This window comes from Somniosus microcephalus, unplaced genomic scaffold, assembly GCF_052327205.1.
Source record: "Somniosus microcephalus isolate GS21.2 unplaced genomic scaffold, FLI_Smic_1.0 unresolved_chr7, whole genome shotgun sequence".
NCBI classification, from domain to species: domain Eukaryota; kingdom Metazoa; phylum Chordata; class Chondrichthyes; order Squaliformes; family Somniosidae; genus Somniosus; species Somniosus microcephalus.
Window position 1 is genome coordinate 34261671 of NW_028225185.1, and position 25847 is coordinate 34287517.

Below are 25847 nucleotides of genomic sequence, written 5' to 3' on the forward strand. Positions count from 1 at the left end.
CACGACGCTGTGCCATGTTGTGATTTTGGAGACCCTGGCTGATGAGTACTGTAGGGCTCCACCTGATCTATCGAGGCATCTGAAGCGCATCTTCAGCAATCCGATGGTTTGCTCGATAATGCATCTGGTGGTAATGTGGCTGGAGTTGTAGCGCTCCTCAGCTTCGCTGGCTGGTCTCCTCAACGGCGTCATTAGCCAGGAGCACTGGGGATATCCCTTGTCTCCAAGTAGCCATCCTTGAAGTTCGTTTGGCGGAATGAATAGCGTCGGCACAGTAGACTGGCGCAGTATGAAGGAGTCATGGCAGCTGCCAGGGTACTTGGCACAAACATGCAAAATCTCCTCCTTGTGGTCACACACCAGCTGAACGTTAAGGAAGTGGAAGCCCTTGCGGTTGACAAAAACTCCTGGATTGCGGTGGGGTGCCCTAAGGGCCACATGTGTGCAGTCAATGACGCCCTGCACCCTTGGAAAGTCTGCCAGCTGAGCTAATCCAAGCGCTCGCGCCCTCACACTTGCGCGAACCCTGGTGAAATGGTTGTGATTGTGCGCGAGGGCAAAGAGGCCATCGGTGACCTGTTTGATGCAAGTGTGTGCGGCCGCCTGGGAGATGCCGCTGATGTCTGCTGCCGATCCCTGGAAGGAGCCTGAGGCATAAAAGTTGAGTGCGGCGGTGACTTTGATGGCCACTGGTAAGGAGTGTGGACTTGGTGCTCTGGGCTCCAGGTCTTGCTACAGCATTGCGCAGATGTCAGTCACAACCTCTCGCGAAAGTCGGAGCCGCCTCTGGCACTGCTGCTCAGTCATGTTGAGGTAGCTCACCCTGTGTCTGTAGACCCTGTTTGGGGGGTATCTCCTGCGCCGACGGCCTTCCATGCGCTGGCCCCTTCTGGCCTGTGCTGCCTGAGGTGGCTGACCCGCAGCCTGCCGCTCCTGCTGGTGCTGGAGTTGCTCCAGCCTCCTCTGCTGTTGGAGATCCTCTAATGCCAGGAAGGGAAGGAACAAAAGGCCTCCCATGCTTCTGGCAGATGCCTCCGTTGAGGAGGCGCTGAGTTAGGGTGGTGAGAGGGGCTTCCCAGGAGCTCACACTGGAGAAGTGTGTGAGGCTCCAACCTTCCACAGCTGTGCCTAAGCCTTCAACAAGTTGCCCCAAGCCTTCAGCAACAAGGTCCTGCAGCCTGCAAATGCTGGCTGATTAAATCTCTTCCGTCCTGATTGACCTGCAGTTGAAAGCAAGCAAGCCAACTCTGTTCAAGCCAGATTTCATCAGTGGTGTTCCCACCAAGCGTGTTTTATGTGGGGAAAGGCTGAAAATTGCAAGGGACCCTGAAAATAGGATTAAACATGCCAATAATTGATCATTAGGCTCCCGCCGACCATTCCCGCCTGTGGCGGGCGGGACTGTTTCGGGTCGCGCTGAAACACCGGGGCGGGGCAGGGAATTGGGCGGGGGGGTGTCGCGACCCCCTATTTATGCGATTTTCAGCCCCCGCCCGCCTGAAAACCCGCCCGACGGGGTCCCATCCCTCTCCCCAACATCTGTCTGAGGCTGAACCACACTGTTCGCAACCTCGGTGTCGTATTTGACCCTGAAATGAGCTTCCGACCACATATCCGCAGCATAACAAAGACCGCCTGTTCCCACCTCCGTAACATCGCCCGTCTCTGCCCTTGCCTCAGCTCATCCGCTGCTGAAACCCTCACCCCTGCCTTTGTCACCTCCAGACTTTACTATTCCAACGCACTCCTGGCCGGCCTCCCACATTCCACCCTACGTAAACCCGAGGTCATCCAAAACTCTGCTGCCCCGTGTCCTAACCCGCACCGAGTCCCGTTCGCTCATCGCCCCCTGCGCTCGCTGACCTACAATGGCTCCCGGTTAAGCTGCGCCTCGATTTAAAAAATTTTCATCCTTGTTTTCAAATCCCTCCGTGGCCTCCTCGCCCCCCCCCCCCTATCGCTGTAACCTTCTCTGTGCTCCTCCAATTCTGGCCTCTTGCACATCCACCCCCCCCCCGATTTCCATCGCTCCACCATTGGCGACCGCGCCAGGTCCCCAAGCTCGAGAATTCCCTCCCTAAACCTCTCTGCCTCTCTCTCCTCCTTTAAGATCTTGGCGTGCATGTCCACAGATCCCTGAAAGTAGCAGGACATGTAGATAAGGTGGTTAAGAAGGCATACTTTGCTTTATTAGCCGAGACATAGAATACAAGAGCAGGGGGGTTGTGCTTGAACTGTAGAAAACACTAGTTAGGCCTCAGCTAGAGTACTGCGTGCAGTTCTGGTCACCACATTACAGGAAGGATGTGATCGCACTAGAGAGGGTATGAGGATGTTGCCAGGACTGGGGAATTTTAGCGATGAGGAAGGATTGGAGAGGCTGGCGTTGTTTTCTTTGGAACAGAGGAGGCTGAGGGGAGATTTAATCGAGGTGTATAAAATGATGAGGGGGCCTGGATAGAGTGGATAGGAAGGACCTATTGCCCTCAGCAGAGAGGTCAATAACCAGGGGGGCAGAGATTTAAAGTCATTGGGAGAAGGATTAGAGGGGAGTCGAGGAGAACTTTCTTCACCCAGAGGGTGGTGGGGGTCTGGAACTCACTGCCTGAAAGGGTGGTCGAGGCAGAAACCCTAATCACATTTAAAAAGTACTTGGATACGCACTCGAAGCGCCGTAACCTACAGGGCTACGGACCGAGAGCTGGACAGTGGGATTGGGCCGGAGAGCTCTTTGTCGGCCGGCACGGACACGATGGGCCGAATGGCCTCCTCCCGTGCCGTGAATTCCTACGATTCTAAAAGTCGTTCCTTAAAACCGACCTCTTTGGCCAAGCTTTTGGTGGCCCTGTCCCCTAATATCTCCTTGTGCGGCTGTCAAGAAACATTTTTTTTGTCTGATTTACGCTCCTTACGTTAAAGGCGCTGGATAAATGCAAGTTGTTGCTGCTATTGAGTTGAGAAGAATGAAAAGGAGATAGTGGAATGGGTGGCGTTGGGGCGGCCATGTTGGTGAGGGGCAAGGAGTTTCCCCTTAAAATGGCCGGCCTGGGTGACGTCATTGCGGGGCAAAGCCAGGGGTGGCGCACGGCGTCACAGACGGAGGCGGGGCGGGATCCGCACGGCCGGCGAAGGTCAGTCGGCGTGATTGCGTCACGACGCCGCTGCGGGGCACGGAACCCAACGGCGCCCCTGACATCATTGCGGGGCACCGGGGGGGGCGGAAATGACGCATCGGGCAGGGGGGCGGGGGGAGAGAGAAAGGGAAAGAAGTCGTCGCCCGGTTTGTTGTTGTGTTTGAGCGGCCGCCGCCGCCCCCCTCGACCGGAGTTGTGAGAGAAAGATAGAGATAGGAAATATATAAGCAGCCGGCGTCGAAGCTACTCGCCTCACACCCCCCAGAAGAAGGAAGCTGGGGATAGGGGGGGGGGTCCTCCTGGTCGAAGGCGAACGCCCGCCTCTGGAGCGACAGCCGCTGAGGGAGGGCGGGCGAGCGACTCGCCGACGTGCTGACCTCATTGCGGGGCAAGTCACGGGACTCGGACGCCGCCTGTGGTGCGGTGCGGGAGACTGACGTCACTGCGGGGGACTGACGTCACTGCGGGGCAACGTGGCCACTTGCGTCCGTGCGCGCTGACCTCATTGCGGCGGCGGCGGGGGAGGTGCAGCCACGCGCGGAGGAATTGGAGGGTGACGTCGCTGCGTGCTGACCTCATTGCGGGGCAGGCGCGGATTGGGCCTGCGCAGTGAAGGCGGACCGATGACGTCAGTGCGGGGCAACGGGGTGCTGGTCCGTACGTGAGTGCGCGGTGATCTCAGTGCGGGGCGGGGGGAGCCAAGCCCAGTCGCGCACCTCAAACCCTTTAATCGTGTGGGTACTGTGGGGGCAGGCGGGGGACGCGGCCTCTGTACTGCCGTCGTCAGTGCGTGGCGGGGGGGGAAGGAGAGTGGGGGCAACGGGGCGCTATTGCCTACGTGAGTGCGCGGTGAACTCAGTGCGGCGGCTGGGCAGGAGGGGCGGTCAAGCTGCGCACCTCAAACCCTTTACTGTGCGGGGCTGCGTACTTACGTAAGTACGTTGTGACCTCATTGCGGGGCGGTGAGGTGTGACGTCAGTGCGGGGCAACGGGGGGGGGCGTGCGCGCTGACGTCAGTGCTGGGCAAGCCACGCCCTTGAAACGCGCTGACGTCACTGCGGGGCAACGTTGGTGGGGGGGTCTGTTGTCAACCTGAGTGCGGGGCAGGCGGTTGAGCGGGGCGGGTACTCGGGACGTTTTCAGCCGTGTTTGTGTGGGTGCGTGCCTTCGTACGGACACGGTGACCTCATTGCGGGGCATTCCACTCAGCCGCTGTGGTGGGGGGTCGGCGGCGCGGTGACGTCAGTGCGGGGCGCTGGTCGGCAAGCGAGTGCGCGGTGACGTCAGCGCGTGGTGCGAAGGGGGGCCCCTGCGTGGTGACGTCACTGAGGGGGGCAAGCGGCGGGGCTGGTGACGTCAGCGCGTGGTTGGGAGGCTGCGGTGGTGCGAAGGGGGGGTCTTGCGTGGTGACGTCAGTGCGGGGGCAAGCTGCTGTGTTGACGTCAGTGCGGGACAGCGACGGCCGACGTGCGTTACGCGGTGACCTCATTGCGGGGCCGCGGAGACGGGCGGTGTTGGCGGACGGGAGGGGACGTCAGTGCGGGCCATCGACGGCCGACGTGCGTTACGCGGTGACCTCATTGCGGGGCAGCGGCAGCCGCGGAGACGGGCGGTGTTGGCGGACGGGGGAGGGGACGTCAGTGCGGGGCAGCAGCGGCGGCTGGCGGCGGGCCGGGGCCGGCCGGGGAGGCGGGGCCTGGGCCGGGCCGCTGGTTGCTGGTGAGCGGGCCGCCGAGCCGCCATGACCATCCTGCCCAAGCAGCCGGCGGAGCGGCCGGACGAGCCGGAGCCGCGGGCCTCGCCTCCTCCGCCGGCCCCTTCGCTCTTGCTGGCGGCCGCCGCTGCCTCCTCGGCCTCGGCTTCCTGCTCCTCGGCCTCGGGGGGCTCGGCGCCTCCGGCCTCGGCCTCGCCTTGGGACCCGGCCGGCGGCGGGGGCTCGGGGGCCGGCGATGGGGAAACTCCAGGAGGCGGCTGCGGAGCCGGCGGAGGAGGAGGAGGCCCGGCCGGCAAGAGGCGGCACCACCACCGCCAGCACCAGCACCGCCACAAAGCCCACCGGCACCACCGACACCACCGCCAGCATCACCCGCACCACCACCGCCTGCTGCTGCCCGGGCCGCCCGCCGCCGGCCTAGGCCTGGGCCTGGGCCTGGCCGCCAACCCCGGGCCCGGCGGGCCGGCCGGCGCTGGAGGAGGAGCGGGAGGAGCGGCCGGACCCGGAGGCGCAGCGGCCGGACCCAGCGCCGGGCCCCAGGAGCAGGCGGCCGGCTACAACAGCGAGGACGAGTACGAGACGGCGTCCAGCGAGCAGCTGCAGGACCCGGCCCAGGCCGAGCAGGTAAAGCTGGGCAATAGATGGTCAATAAACCAGCAATAGTGGTCAATAGATCAGGACTGGTCATCAATAGTGGTCAATAGATCAGGACTGGTCATCAATAGTGGTCAATAGATCAGGACTGGTCATCAATAGTGGTCAATAGATCAGGACTGGTCATCAATAGATTGTCAATAGATGGTCAATGAACCAGCAATAGTGGTCAATAGACCAGGACTGATCAGCAATAGTTGTCAATACACCAGCAATAGTGGTCAATAGATCAGGACTGGTCATCAATAGTTGTCAATAAACCAGGACTGATCATCAATAGTTGTCAATAAACCAGGACTGATCATCAATACATGGTCAATAAATCAGCAATAGATTGTCAATAGATGGTCAATAAACCTGGACTGGTCATCAATAGATAGTGGTCAATAGATGGTCAATAAATCAGCAATAGATGGTCAATAAACCTGGACTGGTCATCAATAGATAGTGGTCAATAGATGGTTAATAGATCAGCAATAGATTGTCAATAGATCAACAATTGTCAATAAATCAGTAATAGACTGTCAATAGATCAGCAATAGTTGTCAATAGATCAGCAATAGATTGTCAATAGATCAGGACTGATCAGCAATAGATCAGCAATAGATTGTCAATAGATCAGCATTGATTGTCAATAGATCAGCAATTGATTGTCAATAGATCAGCAATTGATTGTCAATAGATCAGCAATAGACTGTCACTAGATCAGCAATTGATTGTCAATAGATCAGCAATAGATTGTCAATAGATCAGCAATAGATTGTCAATAGATCAGCAATAGATTGTCAATAGATCAGCAATAGACTGTCAATAGATCAGGACTGATCGTCAATAGATCAGCAATGGACTGTCAATAGATCAGCAATGGACTGTCAATAGATCAGCAATAGGTTTTGAGGATGTAACTGGCAGAATAGATAAGGGAGAACCAGTGGATGTGGTGTATTTGGACTTTCCATAAGGCTTTCGATAAGGTCCCACATCAGAGATTAGCGTGCAAAATTAAGGCACATGGGATTGGGGGCAAGGTATTGACTTGGATAGAGAACTGGTTGGCGGACAGAAAGCAAAGAGTTGGAATAAACGGGTCGTTTTCCGAGTGGCAGGCAGTGACTAGTGGGGTACCGCAAGGATCGGTCCTAGGGCCCCAGCTGTTCACAATATATATTAATAATCTGGACGAGGGAATTGGATGTAATATCTCCAAATTTGCAGACGACACAAAGCTGGGTGGGAGGGTAAGCTGTGAGGAGGATGTCGTGAAACTCCAGTACGATTTGGACAGGTTGCGTGATTGGGCAGAAACATGGCAAATGCACTATAATGTGGATAAATGTGAGGTTATCCACTTTGGTGGCAAAAACAGGAAGGCAGATTATTATTTGAATGGCAATAGATTGGGAGAAGGGGAAGTGCAAAGAGACCTGGGTGTTATTGTGCACCAGTCGCTGAAGGTAAGCATCCAGGTGCAGCAGGCGGTTAAGAAGGCAAATGGTATGTTGGCCTTCGTAGCAAGAGGGTTCGAGTACAGGAGCAAGGATGTCTTGCTGCAGTTGTACAGGGCCTTGGTGAGACCACACCTTGAGTATTGTGTGCAGTTTTGGTCACCTTACCTGAGGAAGGACGTTCTTGCCATGGAGGGAGTGCAGCGAAGATTCACCAGGCTGATACCTGGGATGGCAGGAATGACGTTTGAGGAGAGATTGTGTCGATTGGGCTTATACTCACTGGAGTTTAGAAGATTGAGAGGGGATCTCATCGAAACTTATAAAATTCTGTCAGGCCTGGACAGACTAGATGCTGGAAGGATGTTCCCGATGGCCGGGAAGTCCAGAACCAGGGGTCACAGTCTAAGGATAAGGGGTAAGCCATTTAGGACTGAAATGAGGAACTTCTTCACCCAGAGAGTGGTGAACCTGTGGAATTCTCTACCACAGAGGGCGGTGAAGGCCAGTTCATTAAATATATTCAAGAAAGAGTTGGATATATTTCTTGAGGCTAAAGGGATATGGGGAGAAGGCAGGGACAGGGTACTGAATTTGGATGATCAGCCATGATCTCATTGAATGGCAGAGCTGGCTCGAAGGGCCGAATGGCCTACTCCTGCTCCTAGTTTCTATGTTAATAAATCAGCAACAGGTTGTCAATAGATCAGCAACAGGTTGTCAATAGATCAGCAACAGGTTGTCACTAGATTGTTAATAGAGCAGCACTAGATTGTCAATAGAGCAGCACTAGATTGTCAAGATCAACAATCTCCAGTATGATTTGGACAGGTTGGGTGATTGGGCAGATGCAGTATAATGTGGATAAATGCGAGGTTATCCACTTTGGTGGCAAAAACAGGAAGGCAGATTATTATCTGAACGGCAATAGATTGGGAGAAGGGGACGTGCAACGAGACCTGGGTGTCCTTGTGCACCAGTCGCTGAAGGTAAGCATGCAGGTGCAGCAGGCGGTTACGAAGGCAAATGGTATGTTGGCCTTCGTAGCGAGAGGATTCGAGTACAGGAGCAAGGATGTCTTGCTGCAGTTGTACAGGGCCTTGGTGAGACCACACCTTGAGTATTGTGTGCAGTTTTGGTCGCCTTATCTGAGGAAGGATGTTCTTGCCATGGAGGGAGTGCAGCGAAGATTCACCAGACTGATACCTGGGATGGCAGGAATGACGTATAAGGAGAGATTGGGTCGATTGGGCTTATACTCGTTGGAGTTTAGAAGAATGAGAAGGAATCTCATTGAAACTTATAAAATTCTAACAGGACTAGACAGACTAGATGCAGGAAGGATGTTCCCGATGGCGGGGGAGTCCAGAACCAGGGATCACAGTCTAAGGATAAGGGGTAAGCCATTTAGGACAGAGATGAGGAGGAATTTCTTCACCCAGAGAGTGGTGAACCTGTGGAATTCTCTACCACAGAAGGCAGTGGAGGCCAATTCATTAAATATATTCAAGAAGGAGTTGGATATATTTCTTAAGGCTAAAGGGATCAAGGGATATGGGGAGAAGGCAGGGACAGGGTACTGAATTTGGATGATCAGCCATGATCGCATTGAATGGCGGAGTAGGCTCGAGGGGCCGAATGGCCGACTCTTGCTCCTATCTTCTATGTTTGTTTCTGTGTATAGGGTAATCGTGTGTGTATAGGGTAATCGTGTGTGTATAGGGTAACTGTGTGTGTGTATAGGGTCATTGTGTGTGTGTGTATAGGGTCATTGTGTGTGCGCGTATAGGGTCATTGTGTGTGTGTGTATAGGGTCATTGTGTGTGTGTATAGGGTCATTGTGCGTGTGTATATAGGGTCATTGTGTGTGTATAGGGTCATTGTGTGTGTAGGGTCATTGTGTGCGTGTGTGTATAGGGTCATTGTGTGTGTGTGTATACTGTCAGTGTGTGTGTATAGCGTCATTGTGTGTGTGTGTGTATAGGGTCATTGTGTGTGTGTGTATAGGGTCATTGTGTGTGTGTGCATCGGGTCATTGTGTGTGTGTGTGTGTAGGGTCATTGTGTGCGTAGGGTCATTGTGTACGTGTGTATAGGGTCATTGTGTGTGTGTAGGGTCATTGTGTGTGTGTAGGGTCATTGTGTGTGTGTGTAGGGTCATTGTGTGTGTGTGTATAGGGTCATTGTGTGTGTGTGTATAGGGTCATTGTGTGTGTGTGCATAGGGTCATTGTGTGTGTGTGTAGGGTCATTGTGTGTGTGTGTGTGTATAGGGTCATTGTGTGTGTGTGTATAGGGTCATTGTGTGTGTGTGTATAGGGTCATTGTGTGTGTGTGTATAGGGTCATTGTGTGTGTGTATAGGGTCATTGTGCGTGTGTATATAGGGTCATTGTGTGTGTATAGGGTCATTGTGTGTGTAGGGTCATTGTGTGCGTGTGTGTATAGGGTCATTGTGTGTGTGTGTATACTGTCATTGTGTGTGTATAGCGTCATTGTGTGTGTGTGTGTATAGGGTCATTGTGTGTGTGTGTATAGGGTCATTGTGTACGTGTGTATAGGGTCATTGTGTGTGTGTAGGGTCATTGTGTGTGTGTAGGGTCATTGTGTGTGTGTGTAGGGTCATTGTGTGTGTGTGTATAGGGTCATTGTGTGTGTGTGTATAGGGTCATTGTGTGTGTGTGCATAGGGTCATTGTGTGTGTGCATAGGGTCATTGTGTGTGTGTGTAGGGTCATTGTGTGTGTATAGGGTCATTTGTGTGTGTATAGGGTCGTGTGTGTGTGTATAGGGTCATTGTGTGTGTGTATAGGGTCATTGTGTGTGTGTGTATAGGGTCATTGTGTGTGTGCAGGGTCATTGTGTGTATATAGGGTCATTGTGTGTATAGGGTCATTGTCTGTGTGTATAGGGTCATTGTGTGTGTGTGTATAGGGTCATTGTGTGTGTGCAGGGTCATTGTGTGTGTATAGGGTCATTGTGTGTGTGTATATAGGGTCATTGTGTGTATAGGGTCATTGTCTGTGTGTATAGGGTCATTGTGTGTGTGTGTGTATAGGGTCATTGTGTGCGTGTGTATAGGGTCATTGTGTGCGTGTGTATAGGGTCATTGTGTGCGTGTGTATAGGGTCATTGTGTGCGTGTGTATCGGGTCATTGTGTGTGTGTGTGTATAGGGTCATTGTGTGTGTGTGTGTAGGGTCATTGTGTGTGTATATAGGGCAATGGTGTGTGTGTGTAGGGTCATTGTGTGTGTGTGTATAGGGTCATTGTGTGTGTGTGTATAGGGTCATTGTGTGTGTGTATAGGGTCATTGTGTGTATATAGGGTCATTGTGTGTATAGGGTCATTGTGTGTGTGTGTATAGGGTCAGTGTGTGTATAGGGTCATTGTGTGTGTGTGTATAGGGTCATTGTGTGTGTGTATAGGGTCATTGTGTGTATATAGGGTCATTGTGTGTATAGGGTCATTGTGTGTGTGTGTATAGGGTCATTGTGTGTGTGTGTGTATAGGGTCATTGTGTGTGTGTGTATAGGGTCATTGTGTGTGTGTATAGGGTCATTGTGTGTGTATAGGGTCATTGTGTGTGTATAGGGTCATTGTGTGTGTGTATAGGGTCATTGTGTGTGTATATAGGGTCATTGTGTGTGTGTGTATAGGGTCATTGTGTGTGTATAGGGTCATTGTGTGCGTGTGTATAGGGTCATTGTGTGTGTGTAGGGTCATTGTGTGTGTGTGTATAGGGTCGTGTATATAGGGTCATTGTGTGTGTGTATAGGGTCATTGTGTGTGTGTGTATCGGGTCATTGTGTGTGTGTATAGGGTCATTGTGTGTGTGTGTAGGGTCATTGTGTGTGTGTGTATAGGGTCATTGTGTGTGTGTGTGCAGGATCATTGTGTGTGTGTGTATAGGGTCATTGTGTGTGTGTATATAGGGTCATTGTGTGTGTGTGTATAGGGTCATTGTGTGTGTGTATATAGGGCAATGGTGTGTGTGTGTATAGCGTCATTGTGTGTGTGTGTATAGCGTCATTGTGTGTGTGTGTATAGGGTCATTGTGTGTGTGTGTATAGGGTCATTGTGTGTGTGGGTATAGGGTCATTGTGTGCGTGTGTGTATAGGGTCATTGTGTGTGTGTGTATAGGGTCATTGTGTGTGTATAGGGTCATTGTGTGTGTGTATCGGGTCATTGTGTGTGTGTGTATAGGGTCATTGTGTGTGTGTGTATCGGGTCATTGTGTGTGTGTATAGGGTCATTGTGTGTGTGTGTGTATAGGGTCATTGTGTGTGTATATAGGGCAATGGTGTGTGTGTGTATAGGGTCATTGTGTGTGTGTGTGTAGGGTCATTGTGTGTGTATAGGGTCATTGTGTGCGTGTGTATAGGTTCATTGTGTGTATAGGGTCATTGTGTGTGTGTGTAGGGTCATTGTGTGTGTGTGTATAGGGTCATTGTGTGTGTGTATAGGGTCATTGTGTGTGTGTAGGGTCATTGTGTGTGTGTAGGGTCATTGTGTGTGTGTGTGTATAGGGTCATTGTGTGTGTGTATAGGGTCATTGTGTGTGTGTATAGGGTCATTGTGTGTGTGTATAGGGTCATTGTGTGTGTGTGTATAGGGTAATTGTGTGTGTATAGGGTCATTGTGTGTGTGTGTGTAGGGTCATTGTGTGTGTGTGTGTAGGGTCATTGTGTGTGTGTGTGTAGGGTCATTGTGTGTGTAGGGTCATTGTGTGTGTGTGTATAGGGTCATTGTGTGCGTGTGTATAGGGTCATTGTGTGTGTGTGTGTATAGGGTCATTGTGTGCGTGTGTGTATAGGGTCATTGTGTGTGTGTGTAGGGTCATTGTGTGTGTGTGTAGGGTCATTGTGTGTGTGTGTGTAGGGTCATTGTGTGTGTATATAGGGTCATTGTGTGTGTGTGTGTATAGGGTCATTGTGTGTGTGTGTGTATAGGGTCATTGTGTGTGTGTGTGTATAGGGTCATTGTGTGTGTGTGTATAGGGTCATTGTGTGTGTGTGTATAGGGTCATTGTGTGCGTGTGTATAGGGTCATTGTGTGCGTGTGTATAGGGTCATTGTGCGCGTGTGTATATAGGGTCATTGTGTGTGTGTAGGGTCATTGTGTGTGTGTAGGGTCATTGTGTGTGTGTGTAGGGTCATTGTGTGTGTATATAGGGTCATTGTGTGTGTATAGGGCAATGGTGTGTGTGTGTATAGCGTCATTGTGTGTGTGTAGGGTCATTGTGTGTGTGTGTATAGGGTCATTGTGTGTGTGTGTATAGGGTCATTGTGTGCGTGTGTATAGGGTCATTGTGTGCGTGTGTATAGGGTCATTGTGTGCGTGTGTAGGGTCATTGTGTGTGTGTGTATAGGGTCATTGTGTGTGTATAGGGTCATTGTGTGTGTGTGTGTATCGGGTCGTGTGTGTGTGTGTAGGGTCATTGTGTGTGTGTGTATAGGGTCATTGTGTGTGTGTGTGTAGGGTCATTGTGTGTGTGTGTGTATAGGGTCATTGTGTGTGTGTGTATAGGGTCATTGTGTGTGTGTGTATAGGGTCATTGTGTGTGTGTGTATAGGGTCATTGTGTGTGTATAGGGTCATTGTGTGTGTGTGTATAGGGTCATTGTGTGTGTGTGTATAGGGTCATTGTGTGTGTGTGTATAGGGTCATTGTGTGTGTGTGTATAGGGTCATTGTGTGTGTGTACAGGGTCATTGTGTGTGTATAGGGTCATTGTGTGCGTGTGTATAGGGTCATTGTGTGCGTGTGTATAGGGTCATTGTGTGCGTGTATATAGGGTCATTGTGTGTAGGGTCATTGTGTGTGTATAGGGTCATTGTGTGTGTGTGTATAGGGTCATTGTGTGTGTGTGTGTATCGGGTCATTGTGTGTGTGTGTGTATAGGGTCATTGTGTGTGTGTGTGTATAGGGTCATTGTGTGTGTGTGTGTAGGGTCATTGTGTGTGTGTGTGTATCGGGTCATTGTGTGTGTGTGTGTATCGGGTCATTGTGTGTGTGTGTGTATAGGGTCATTGTGTGTGTGTGTGCAGGGTCATTGTGTGTGTGTGTGCAGGGTCATTGTGTGTGTGTGTGTATAGGGTCATTGTGTGTGTGTAGGGTCATTGTGTGTGTGTGTGTATAGGGTCATTGTGTGTGTGTGTATAGGGTCATTGTGTGCGTGTGTAGGGCCATTGTGTGTGTATAGGGTCATTGTGTGTGTGTGTGTAGGGTCATTGTGTGTGTGTGTATAGGGTCATTGTGTGTGTGTGTATAGGGTCATTGTGTGTGTGTGTGTATAGGGTCATTGTGTGTGTGTGTATAGGGTCATTGTGTGTGTATAGGGTCATAGTGTGTGTGTATAGGGTCATTGTGTGCGTGTGTATAGGGTCATTGTGTGTGTGTGTGTGTAGGGTCATTGTGTGTGTGTGTATAGGGTCATTGTGTGTGTATAGGGTCATTGTGTGTGTATAGGGTCATTGTGTGTGTGTGTGTGTATCGGGTCATGTGTGTGTGTATAGGGTCATTGTGTGTGTGTGTAGGGTCATTGTGTGTGTGTGTACAGGGTCATTGTGTGTGTGTGTGTATAGGGTCATTGTGTGTGTGTAGGGTCATTGTGTGCCTGTGTATAGGGTCATTGTGTGTGTGTGTGTATAGGGTCATTGTGTGTGTGTGTATACGGTCATTGTGTGTGTGTGTATAGGGTCATTGTGTGTGTGTGTATGTGTGTGTATAGGGTCATTGTGTGTGTGTGTATAGGGTCATTGTGTGTGTGTGTATAGGGTCATTGTGTGTGTGTGTATACGGTCATTGTGTGTGTGTGTATAGGGTCATTGTGTGTGTGTGTATAGGGTCATTGTGTGTGTGTGTATACGGTCATTGTGTGTGTGTGTATAGGGTCATTGTGTGCGTGTGTATACGGTCATTGTGTGCGTGTGTATACGGTCATTGTGTGTGTATAGGGTCATTGTGTGTGTGTGTATAGGGTCATTGTGTGTGTGTGTATAGGGTCATTGTGTGTGTGTGTATAGGGTCATTGTGTGTGTGTGTATAGGGTCATTGTGTGTGTGTATAGGGTCATTGTGTGTGTGTGTGTGTGTATAGGGTCATTGTGTGTGTGTATAGGGTCATTGTGTGCGTGTGTAGGGTCATTGTGTGCGTGTGTATAGGGTCATTGTGTGCGTGTGTATAGGGTCATTGTGTGTGTGTGTATACGGTCATTGTGTGTGTGTGTATAGGGTCATTGTGTGTGTGTGTATAGGGTCATTGTGTGTGTGTGTATAGGGTCATTGTGTGTGTATATAGGGTCATTGTGTGTGTGTGTCTCGGGTCATTGTGTGTGTGTGTATACGGTCATTGTGTGTATATAGGGTCATTGTGTGTGTGTATATAGGGTCATTGTGTGTGTGTGTATAGGGTCATTGTGTGTGTGTGTATACGGTCATTTGTGTGTGTATAGGGTCATTGTGTGTGTATATAGGGTCATTGTGTGTGTATAGGGCAATATTGTGTGTGTGTGTATAGGGTCATTGTGTGCGTGTGTATAGGGCAATATTGTGTGTGTGTGTAGGGTCGTTGTGTATATAGGGCAATGGTGTGTGTGTATATATAGGGTAATATATAGGTAATGGTGTGTGTATATATAGGGTAATCGTATTTTTTATATTATACATATATGGTAATCGTGTATTCATATATGGAGTAATATTCATGGAGAGAAAGTGAGTAACATTTCTATATCTATAGAGAGAGAATAGCGCACACCCGGGGTTTGTGAATAGAATAACAGATACCCGGGAGTGAGTTACAGGCTGGAATCTAATCGAGGGGTTCGGGGGGTTTATATATAGAATAACAGATACCCAGGAGTGAGTTACAGGCTGGAATCTAATCGAGGGGTTCGGGGGGGTTTATATGTAGAATAAGAGATACCCGGGAGTGAGTTACAGCCTGGAATCTAATCGAGGGGTTCGGGGGGTTTGTGAATAGAATAACAGATACCCGGGAGTGAGTTACAGGCTGGAATCTAATCGAGGGGTTCGGGGGGTTTATATATAGAATAACAGATACCCAGGAGTGAGTTACAGGCTGGAATCTAATCGAGGGGTTCGGGGGGGTTTATATGTAGAATAAGAGATACCCGGGAGTGAGTTACAGGCTGGAATCTAATCGAGGGGTTCGGGGGGTTTATATATAGAATAACGGATACCCGGGAGTGAGTTACAGGCTGGAATCTAATCGAGGGGTTCATATATAGAATAACAGATACCCGGGAGTGAGTTACAGGCTGGAATCTAATCGAGGGGTTCATATATAGAATAACAGATACCCGGGAGTGAGTTACAGGCTGGAATCTAATCGAGGGGTTCAGGGGGTTTATGTATAGAATAACAGATACCCGGGAGTGAGTTACAGGCTGGAATCTAATCGAGGGGTTCGGGGGGTTTATATATAGAATAACAGATACCCGGGAGTGAGTTACAGGCTGGAATCTAATCGAGGGGTTCGGGGGGGTTTATATATAGAATAACAGATACCTGGGAGTGAGTTACAGGCTGGAATCTAATCGAGGGGTTCATATATAGAATAACAGATACCCGGGAGTGAGTTACAGGCTGGAATCTAATCGAGGAGTTCGAGGGGTTTATATATAGAATAACAGATACCCGGGAGTGAGTTACAGGCTGGAATCTAATCGAGGGGTTCATATATAGAATAACAGATACCCGGGAGTGAGTTACAGGCTGGAATCTAATCGAGGGGTTCAGGGGGTTTATGTATAGAATAACAGATACCCGGGAGTGAGTTACAGGCTGGAATCTAATCGAGGGGTTCGGGGGGTTTATATATAGAATAACAGATACCCGGGAGTGAGTTACAGGCTGGAATCTAATCGAGGGGTTCGGGGGGGTTTATATATAGAATAACAGATACCTGGGAGTGAGTTACAGGCTGGAATCTAATCGAGGGGTTCGGGGGGTTTATATATAGAATAACAGATACCCAGGAGTGAGTTACAGGCTGGAATCTAATCGAGGGGTTCGGGGGGCTTATATATAGAATAACAGATACCCGGGAGTGAGCTACAGGCTGGAATCTAATCGAGGGGTTCGGGGGGTTTATATATAGAATAACGGATACCCGGGAGTGAGTTACAGGCTGGAATCTAATCGAGGGGTTCGAGGGGTTTATATATAGAATAACAGATACCCGGGAGTGAGTTACAGGCTGGAATCTAATCGAGGGGTTCGGGGGTTTATATATAGAATAACAGATACCCGGGAGTGAGTTACAGGCTGGAATCTAATCGAGGGGTTCGGGGGGTTTATATATAGAATAACGGATACCCGGGAGTGAGTTACAGGCTCGAATCTAATCGAGGGGTTCGGGGGGTTTATATATAGAATAACGGATACCCGGGAGTGAGTTACAGGCTGGAATCTAATCGAGGGGTTCGGGGGGTTTATATATAGAATAACAGATACCCGGGAGTGTGCTACAGGCTGGAATCTAATCGAGGGGTTCGGGGGGTTTATATATAGAATAATGGATACCCGGGAGTGAGTTACAGGCTGGAATCTAATCGAGGGGTTCGGGGGGTTTATATATAGAATAATGGATACCCGGGAGTGAGTTACAGGCTGGAATCTAATCGAGGGGTTCGGGGGGGTTTATATATAGAATAACGGATACCCGGGAGTGAGTTACAGGCCGGGATCTGTATCAACATGGATGTGTCGGAGGTGAAACACACGGTGTAGAGCGAATGAATGATGGTCGAGCTGTTTGGATTGTGCGAATGTCTACTAATCTTCCATCGAGACCGATGTGCTGCTACTTAATATTATGGGATGACCAGTCCTGGCCCTGTTCTCGGCTAGTAACTGTACCTCGGAAAGACCGAGGCCATTGCCTTCGGTCCCCGTCACAACTCCACCAACTCCATCCCTCTCCCTGGCCACTGTCTTGAGGCCGAACTAGGCCGTTCCCAACCTTGCTGGGCTTCCGATCGCATAATCCTCTGCGTAACATCGCCCGCCTCCGCCAATCCGCTGCTGAAACTCGCTCGGCCGTGCCTTCGCGACCTCCAGAGCCGACGATTCCAAATCTCTCCTGTCCGGCTGGCCTTCCGTCTTTCCTCCCCCCGCTGACGGCCTCACCGGACCCTCCGACACCTTCACTCTCTCCACACCGGTCACTGAGAGCCCCATCCTCTCCCTCCCCCGATACCCTCCGACAATCTAACCCTACTTGGCAACAGTGACCACACTTCAAAAGGTGCAGCAAGTGATTGAGAAGGCCAATGGAATGTTGGCTTTCATTGCTAGGGGGATAGAATATAAAAATAGGGAGGTATTGCTTCAGTTGTACAAGGTATTGGTGAGACCGCACCTGGAATACTGCGTACAGTTTTGGTGTCCATACTTAAGAAAGGACATACTTGCTCTCGAGTCAGTACAAAGAAGGTTCACTCGGTTAATCCCGGGATGAGGGGATGGACATATGAGGAGAGGTTGAGTAGATTGGGACTCTACTCATTGGAGTTCAGAAGAATGAGAGGCGATCTTATTGAAACATATAAGATTGTGAAGGGGTTGGATCGGGTGGAAGCGGGGAAGATGTTCCCGATGATGGGTGAAACTAGAACTAGGGGGCATAGTCTTAGAATAAGGGGCTGCTCTTTCAAAACTAAGATGAGGAGGAACTACTTCACTCAGAGGGTGGTAGGTCCATGGAATATGTTGCCCCAAAAAGCTGTAGAAGCTACATCATTACATAAATTTAAAACAGAAATAGACAGTTTCCTAGAAGTAAAGGGAATTAAGGGTTACGGGGAGCGGGCAGGAATTTGGACATGAGTCTAGGTTTGGATCGGCCATGGCCCTGTGGGTAGCGGAGCGGGCCCAGGGGCCGTGTAGCCTGATCCTGCTCCGATTTCGTGTGTCTAATTCTGTTAGATTCAGGAGATGGTTCTGTGATAGTAGATTGGCGGTTAGGATCAGATCAGCCATGATCTTATTGAATGGCGGAGCAAGCTCGAGGGGCCGATTGGCCTACTCCTGCTCCTATTTCTTATCTTCTTACAAAAGGCCACTGCTTTGGCTGTGATGCACTTCGGAACGTCCGGTGGCCGTGATGGCCGCCTGTCTTTGTTTTTTCTATTGGGAGAGCAAGAATTGGAGTGGGGGGCGGGGGGGGTGGTCAGCACTGAATCCTAGCTGGGAGCCCCGAGACTAACATAGAAACATAGAAGACAGGAGCAGGAGGAGGCCATTCGGCCCCTCGAGCCCGCTCCGCCATTTAATGAGATCATGGCTGATCATCCAAATTCAGTACCGTGTCCCTGCCTTCTCCCCATATCCCTTGATCCCTTTAGCCTTAAGAAATATATCCAACTCCTTCTTGAATATATTTAATGAATTGGCCTCCACTGCCTTCTGTGGTAGAGAATTCCACAGGTTCACCACTCTCTGGGTGAAGAAATTCCTCCTCATCTCGGTCCTAAATGGCGACTGCAAGGGACTTACGCTTGACTTTGCCAATCGTTTTTCTCTCGGCTCGCGGATGAAATCCGCGCCATCGAGACGCAATAATTCCGATCTGATCGCGGCTGCGGTGTGAGTGGGTGCGCCGGGGGCGGCCTGCCACCAGAGGGTGCTGCCGTTCCGTGGTGCTGGAGAATCGCCACCGGGTGGCGGTCTTGTCCACTTGACTCCTGACGGCGATGCGTTACGTGGGCAGGGTCACTGAACGGTGGCTTTTCCAGAGTGGGGCTGGACGAGCAGAGACAGACCTACATTGTCTCCCGGTCCGGCAACGCCTCGATTTTAAAATTCAAATCCTTCCAGGGCTCCTCCCGATCTCTGTAACCTCTTCCAGCCCCCTACAACCCTCCCTGTCTCTGTAACCTCCTCCAGCCCTACAACCCTCCCTATCTCTGTAACCTCCTCCAGCCCCTACAACCCTCCGTATCTCTGTAACCTCCTCCAGCCCCTACAACCCTCCCTATCGCTGTAACCTCCTCCAGCCCCTACAACCCTCCCTATCTCTGTAACCTCCTCCAGCCCCTACAACCCTCCCTATCTCTGTAACCTCCTCCAGCCCCTACAACCCTCCCTATCGCTGTAACCTCCTCCAGCCCCTACAACCCTCCCTATCTCTGTAACCTCCTCCAGCCCCTACAACCCTCCCTATCTCTGTAACCTCCTCCAGCCCCTACAACCCTCCGTATCTCTGTAACCTCCTCCAGCCCCTACACCCCTCCCTATCTCTGTAACCTCCTCCAGCCCCTACAACCCTCCCTATCGCTGTAACCTCCTCCAGCCCCTACAACCCTCCCTGTCTCTGTAACCTCCTCCAGCCCCTACACCCCTCCCTATCTCTGTAACCTCCTCCAGCCCCGACACCCCTCCCTATCTCTGTAACCTCCTCCAGCCCCTACAACCCTCCCTATCTCTGTAACCTCCTCCAGCCCCTACAACCCTCCCTATCTCTGTAACCTCCTCCAGCCCCCTACAACCCTCCCTATCGCTGTAACCTCCTCCAGCCCCTACAACCCTCCCTGTCTCTGTAACCTCCTCCAGCCCCTACACCCCTCCCTATCTCTGTAACCTCCTCCAGCCCCGACACCCCTCCCTATCTCTGTAACCTCCTCCAGCCCCTACAACCCTCCGTATCTCTGTAACCTCCTCCAGCCCCTACAACCCTCCCTATCGCTGTAACCTCCTCCAGCCCCTACAACCCTCCCTATCTCTGTAACCTCCTCCAGCCCCTACAACCCTCCCTATCTCTGTAACCTCCTCCAGCCCCTACAACCCTCCCTATCTCTGTAACCTCCTCCAGCCCCTACACCCCTCCCTATCTCTGTAACCTCCTCCAGCCCCTACAACCCTCCCTATCTCTGTAACCTCCTCCAGCCCCTACAACCCTCCCTATCTCTGTAACCTCCTCCAGCCCCTTTCACCCTCCCTATCTCTGTAACCTCCTCCAGCCCCTACACCCCTCCCTATCTCTGTAACCTCCTCCAGCCCCTACAACCCTCCCTATCTCTGTAACCTCCTCCAGCCCCTACAACCCTCCCTATCTCTGTAACCTCCTCCAGCCCCTTTCACCCTCCCTATCTCTGTAACCTCCTCCAGCCCCTTCACCCTCCCTATCTCTGTAACCTCCTCCAGCCCCTACACCCCTCCCTATCTCTGTAACCTCCTCCAGCCCCTTTCACCCTCCCTATCTCTGTAACCTCCTCCAGCCCCTTTCACCCTTCCTATCTCTGTAACCTCCTCCAGCCCCTACAACCCTCCCTATCTCTGTAACCTCCTCCAGCCCCTTTCACCCTCCCTATCTCTGTAACCTCCTCCAGCCCCTTTCACCCTTCCTATCTCTGTAACCTCCTCCAGCCCCTACAACCCTCCCTATCTCTGTAACCTCCTCCAGCCCCTTTCACCCTCCCTATCTCTGTAACCTCCTCCAGCCCCTTTCACCCTTCCTATCTCTGTAACCTCCTCCAGCCCCTACAACCCTCCCTATCTCTGTAACCTCCTCCAGCCCCTTTCACCCTCCCTATCTCTGTAACCTCCTCCAGCCCCTTTCACCCTTCCTATCTCTGTAACCTCCTCCAGCCCCTACAACCCTCCCTATCTCTGTAACCTCCTCCAGCCCCTTTCACCCTCCCTATCTCTGTAACCTCCTCCAGCCCCTTTCACCCTCCCTATCTCTGTAACCTCCTCCAGCCCCTTTCACCCTCCCTATCTCTGTAACCTCCTCCAGCCCCTTTCACCCTCCCTATCTCTGTAACCTCCTCCAGCCCCTTTCACCCTCCCTATCTCTGTAACCTCCTCCAGCCCCTTTCACCCTCCCTATCTCTGTAACCTCCTCCAGCCCCTTTCACCCTCCCTATCTCTGTAACCTCCTCCAGCCCCTTTCACCCTCCCTATCTCTGTAACCTCCTCCAGCCCCTTTCACCCTCCCTATCTCTGTAACCTCCTCCAGCCCCTTTCACCCTTCCTATCTCTGTAACCTCCTCCAGCCCCTTTCACCCTCCCTATCTCTGTAACCTCCTCCAGCCCCTACAACCCTCCCTATCTCTGTAACCTCCTCCAGCCCCTTTCACCCTCCCTATCTCTGTAACCTCCTCCAGCCCCTACAACCCTCCCTATCTCTGTAACCTCCTCCAGCCCCCACACCCCTCCCTATCTCTGTAACCACCTCCAGCCCCTACAACCCTCCCTATCTCTGTAACCTCCTCCAGCCCCTACAACCCTCCCTATCTCTGTAACCTCCTCCAGCCCCCTACAATCCTCCCTATCTCTGTAACCTCCTCCAGCCCCTACACCCCTCCCTATCTCTGTAACCACCTCCAGCCCCTACAACCCTCCCTATCTCTGTAACCTCCTCCAGCCCCTACAACCCTCCCTATCTCTGTAACCTCCTCCAGCCCCCTACAATCCTCCCTATCTCTGTAACCTCCTCCAGCCCCTACACCCCTCCCTATCTCTGTAACCTCCTCCAGCCCCTTTCACCCTCCCTATCTCTGTAACCTCCTCCAGCCCCTACAACCCTCCCTATCTCTGTAACCTCCTCCAGCCCCCTACAATCCTCCCTATCTCTGTAACCTCCTCCAGCCCCTACACCCCTCCCTATCTCTGTAACCTCCTCCAGCCCCTTTCACCCTCCCTATCTCTGTAACCTCCTCCAGCCCCTACAACCCTCCCTATCTCTGTAACCTCCTCCAGCCCCTACAACCCTCCCTATCTCTGTAACCTCCTCCAGCCCCTTTCACCCTCCCTATCTCTGTAACCTCCTCCAGCCCCCTACAACCCTCCCTATCTCTGTAACCTCCTCCAGCCCCTACAATCCTCCCTATCTCTGTAACCTCCTCCAGCCCCTACACCCCTCCCTATCTCTGTAACCTCCTCCAGCCCCTTTCACCCTCCCTATCTCTGTAACCTCCTCCAGCCCCTACAACCCTCCCTATCTCTGTAACCACCTCCAGCCCCCTACAACCCTCCCTATCTCTGTAACCTCCTCCAGCCCCTACAACCCTCCCTATCTCTGTAACCTCCTCCAGCCCCCTACAATCCTCCCTATCTCTGTAACCACCTCCAGCCCCCTACAACCCTCCCTATCTCTGTAACCTCCTCCAGCCCCTACAACCCTCCCTATCTCTGTAACCTCCTCCAGCCCCCTACAACCCTCCCTATCTCTGTAACCTCCTCCAGCCCCTACAACCCTCCCTATCTCTGTAACCTCCTCCAGCCCCTACAACCCTCCCTATCTCTGTAACCTCCTCCAGCCCCTACAACCCTCCCTATCTCTGTAACCTCCTCCAGCCCCTACAACCCTCCCTATCTCTGTAACCTCCTCCAGCCCCCTACAACCCTCCCTATCTCTGTAACCTCCTCCAGCCCCTACACCCCTCCCTATCTCTGTAACCTCCTCCAGCCCCTTTCACCCTCCCTATCTCTGTAACCTCCTCCAGCCCCTACAACCCTCCCTATCTCTGTAACCTCCTCCAGCCCCCTACAATCCTCCCTATCTCTGTAACCTCCTCCAGCCCCTACACCCCTCCCTATCTCTGTAACCTCCTCAGCCCCTTTCACCCTCCCTATCTCTGTAACCTCCTCCAGCCCCTACAACCCTCCCTATCTCTGTAACCTCCTCCAGCCCCCTACAATCCTCCCTATCTCTGTAACCTCCTCCAGCCCCTACACCCCTCCCTATCTCTGTAACCACCTCCAGCCCCCTACAACCCTCCCTATCTCTGTAACCTCCTCCAGCCCCTACAACCCTCCCTATCTCTGTAACCTCCTCCAGCCCCCTACAATCCTCCCTATCTCTGTAACCACCTCCAGCCCCCTACAACCCTCCCTATCTCTGTAACCTCCTCCAGCCCCTACAACCCTCCCTATCTCTGTAACCTCCTCCAGCCCCCTACAACCCTCCCTATCTCTGTAACCTCCTCCAGCCCCCTACAATCCTCCCTATCTCTGTAACCTCCTCCAGCCCCTACACCCCTCCCTATCTCTGTAACCTCCTCCAGCCCCTTTCACCCTCCCTATCTCTGTAACCTCCTCCAGCCCCTACAACCCTCCCTATCTCTGTAACCTCCTCCAGCCCCTACAACCCTCCCTATCTCTGTAACCTCCTCCAGCCCCTTTCACCCTCCCTATCTCTGTAACCTCCTCCAGCCCCCTACAACCCTCCCTATCTCTGTAACCTCCTCCAGCCCCCTACAATCCTCCCTATCTCTGTAACCCCCTACAACCCTCCCTATCTCTGTAACCTCCTCCAGTCCCTACAACCCTCCCTATCTCTGTAACCTCCTCCAGCCCCTACACCCCTCCCTATCTCTGTAACCTCCTCCAGCCCCTTTCACCCTCCCTATCTCTGTAACCTCCTCCAGCCCCTACAACCCTCCCTATCTCTGTAACCTCCTCCAGCCCCTACAACCCTCCCTATCTCTGTAACCTCCTCCAGCCCCTACAACCCTCCCTATCTCTGTAACCTCCTCCAGCCCCTACAACTCTCCCTATCTCTGTAACCTCCTCCAGCCCCTACAACCCTCCCTATCTCTGTAACCTCCTCCAGCCCCTACAACCCTCCCTATCTCTGTAACCTCCTCCGGCCCCTACAACCCTCCCTATCTCTGTAACCTCCTCCAGCCCCCTACAACCCTCCCTATCTCTGTAACCTCCTCCAGCCCCCTACAACCCTCCCTATCTCTGTAACCTCCTCCAGCCCCTACAACCCTCCCTATCTCTGTAACCTCCTCCAACCCCCTACAACCCTCCCTATCTCTGTAACCTCCTCCAGCCCCCTACAACCCTCCCTATCTCTGTAACCTCCTCCAGCCCCCTACAACCCTCCCTATCTCTGTAACCTCCTCCAGCCCCTACAACCCTCCCTATCTCTGTAACCTCCTCCGGCCCCTACAACCCTCCCTATCTCTGTAACCTCCTCCAGCCCCCTACACCCCTCCCTATCTCTGTAACCTCCTCCAGCCCCCTACAACCCTCCCTATCTCTGTAACCTCCTCCAGCCCCGACAACCCTCCGAGACCTCTGCACTCCTCCAATTCTGGCCTCTCACGCGTACCCCTGATTTCCATCGCTCTGCCATTGGCGGCCGTGCCTTCAGCCACCTGGGCCCCGAGCTCAGGAATTCCCTCCCTGAACCTCTCGGCCTCTCTCTCCTCCTTTAAGACGCTCCTTAAAACCGACCTCTTTGACCAGCACCTGTCCCGAATATCTCATTACCCTCGCCTCTGCATCAGAAGGTCGTGGGTTCGACTAGTGCCGCCCCTCCGACAGTGCGGCGCTCCCTCAGTACTGCCCTTCTGACAGTGCGGCGCTCCCTCAGTGCGGCGCTCCCTCAGTACTGCCCCTCCGACAGTGCGGCGCTCCCTCAGTACTGCCCTTCTGACAGTGCGGCGCTCCCTCAGTGCCGCCCCTCCGACAGTGCGGCGCTCCCTCAGTACCGCCCCTCCGACAGTGCGGCTCTCCCTCAGTACTGCCCTTCTGACAGTGCGGCGCTCCCTCAGTGCCGCCCCTCCGACAGTGCGGCGCTCCCTCAGTACCGCCCCTCCGACAGTGCGGCGCTCCCTCAGTACTGCCCCTCCGACAGTGCGGCGCTCCCTCAGTACCGCCCCTCTGACAGTGCGGCGCTCTCTCAGTACCACCCCTCTGACAGTGCGGCGCTCCCTCAGTACCGCCCCTCCGACAGTGCGGCGCTCCCTCAGTACCGCCCCTCCGACAGTGTGGCGCTCCCTCAGTACCGCCCCTCCGACAGTGCGGCGCTCCCTCAGTACCGCCCCTCCGACAGTGCGGCGCTCCCTCAGTACCGCCCCTCCGACAGTGCGGCGCTCCCTCAGTACCGCCCCTCCGACAGTGCGGCGCTCCCTCAGTACTGCCCCTCCGACAGTGCGGCGCTCCCTCAGTACTGCCACCGGGGGAGTGTCGGCCTGGATTATGGAGCTCGAGTCTCTGGAGTGGGGGCTTGAACCCACGACCTTCTGACCCTGAGGGCAGAGTGGAACCAAACTGAGCATCTAGTTCGAAAGCTGCCTTTTGCCTGAAAAATGCTAAACCTTTATAAAGTTCAACTGGTGTATTTCTGGGCACCGCACTTTAGAAAGGACATAAAGGCGGTGCAGAGGAGATTGACCAGAATGGTACCAGGGATGAGGGACTTCAGTGACGTGGAGAAGCTGGGATTGTTCCCCTTAGAGCAGAGAAGGTTAAGGGGAGATTGACCAGAATGGCACCAGGGATGAGGGACTTCAGTGATGTGGGGAGACTGGAGAAGCTGGGATTGTTCTCCTTAGAGCAGAGAAGGTTAAGGGGAGATTTAATAGAAGTGTTCAAAATCATGAAGGGTTTTGATGGAGTAAATAAGGAGGAACTGTTTCCAGTGTCAGGAGGGTCGGTAACCAGAGGACACAGATTGAAGATAATCGATAAAAGAACCAGAGGGGAGATGAGGAGAATGTTTTTTACGTAGCGAGTTGTTGTGATCTGGAACGCGCTGCCTGAAAGGGCGGTGGGAGCAGATTCAATAGTAACTTTCAAAAGGGGAATTGGAGAAATACTTGAGGGGAAAAATGTGCCGGGCTGTGGGGAAAGAGCAGGGGGGAGTGGGACTGATTTGGAGAGCTTGTTCAAAGAGCCGGCACAGGCACGATGGGCCGAATGGCCTCCTCCTGGGCTGCACTATTCTAAGCCATTCGATAATTTAGCTTGAATTTTTAACTTGCTTCCCGAGCTGTAGTCCGTTCTGGCTCCGGTTTCAGCTGATCGAAGCCCAGCTGGCCTGAGGGCACGAGAGACGGCTGGCTGGAGGCGAGGGACGGCTAGCCGGAGGGTGGGGGCCCCGCGGACCATGCCGCCAGGGCGCATTCTGCGGCTCGGCCCC

At 52.6% G+C, this 25847-nt stretch overlaps 2 protein-coding genes across 2 annotated transcripts in view; one reads left to right on the forward strand and one right to left on the reverse strand.

The window, feature by feature from the left end:
* The window catches only part of LOC147086771 (uncharacterized), a 518811-nt gene that overhangs the window by 239833 nt on the left and 253131 nt on the right, over nucleotides 1-25847 (reverse strand). The window lies entirely within an intron of this gene.
* The window catches only part of otud5a (OTU deubiquitinase 5a), a 50124-nt gene continuing 29152 nt past the window's right edge, over nucleotides 4876-25847 (forward strand). Inside the window, 1 exon segment of the mRNA XM_085978320.1 lies at nucleotides 4876-5472. Coding sequence (XP_085834446.1) covers nucleotides 4876-5472 — 597 coding nt within the window.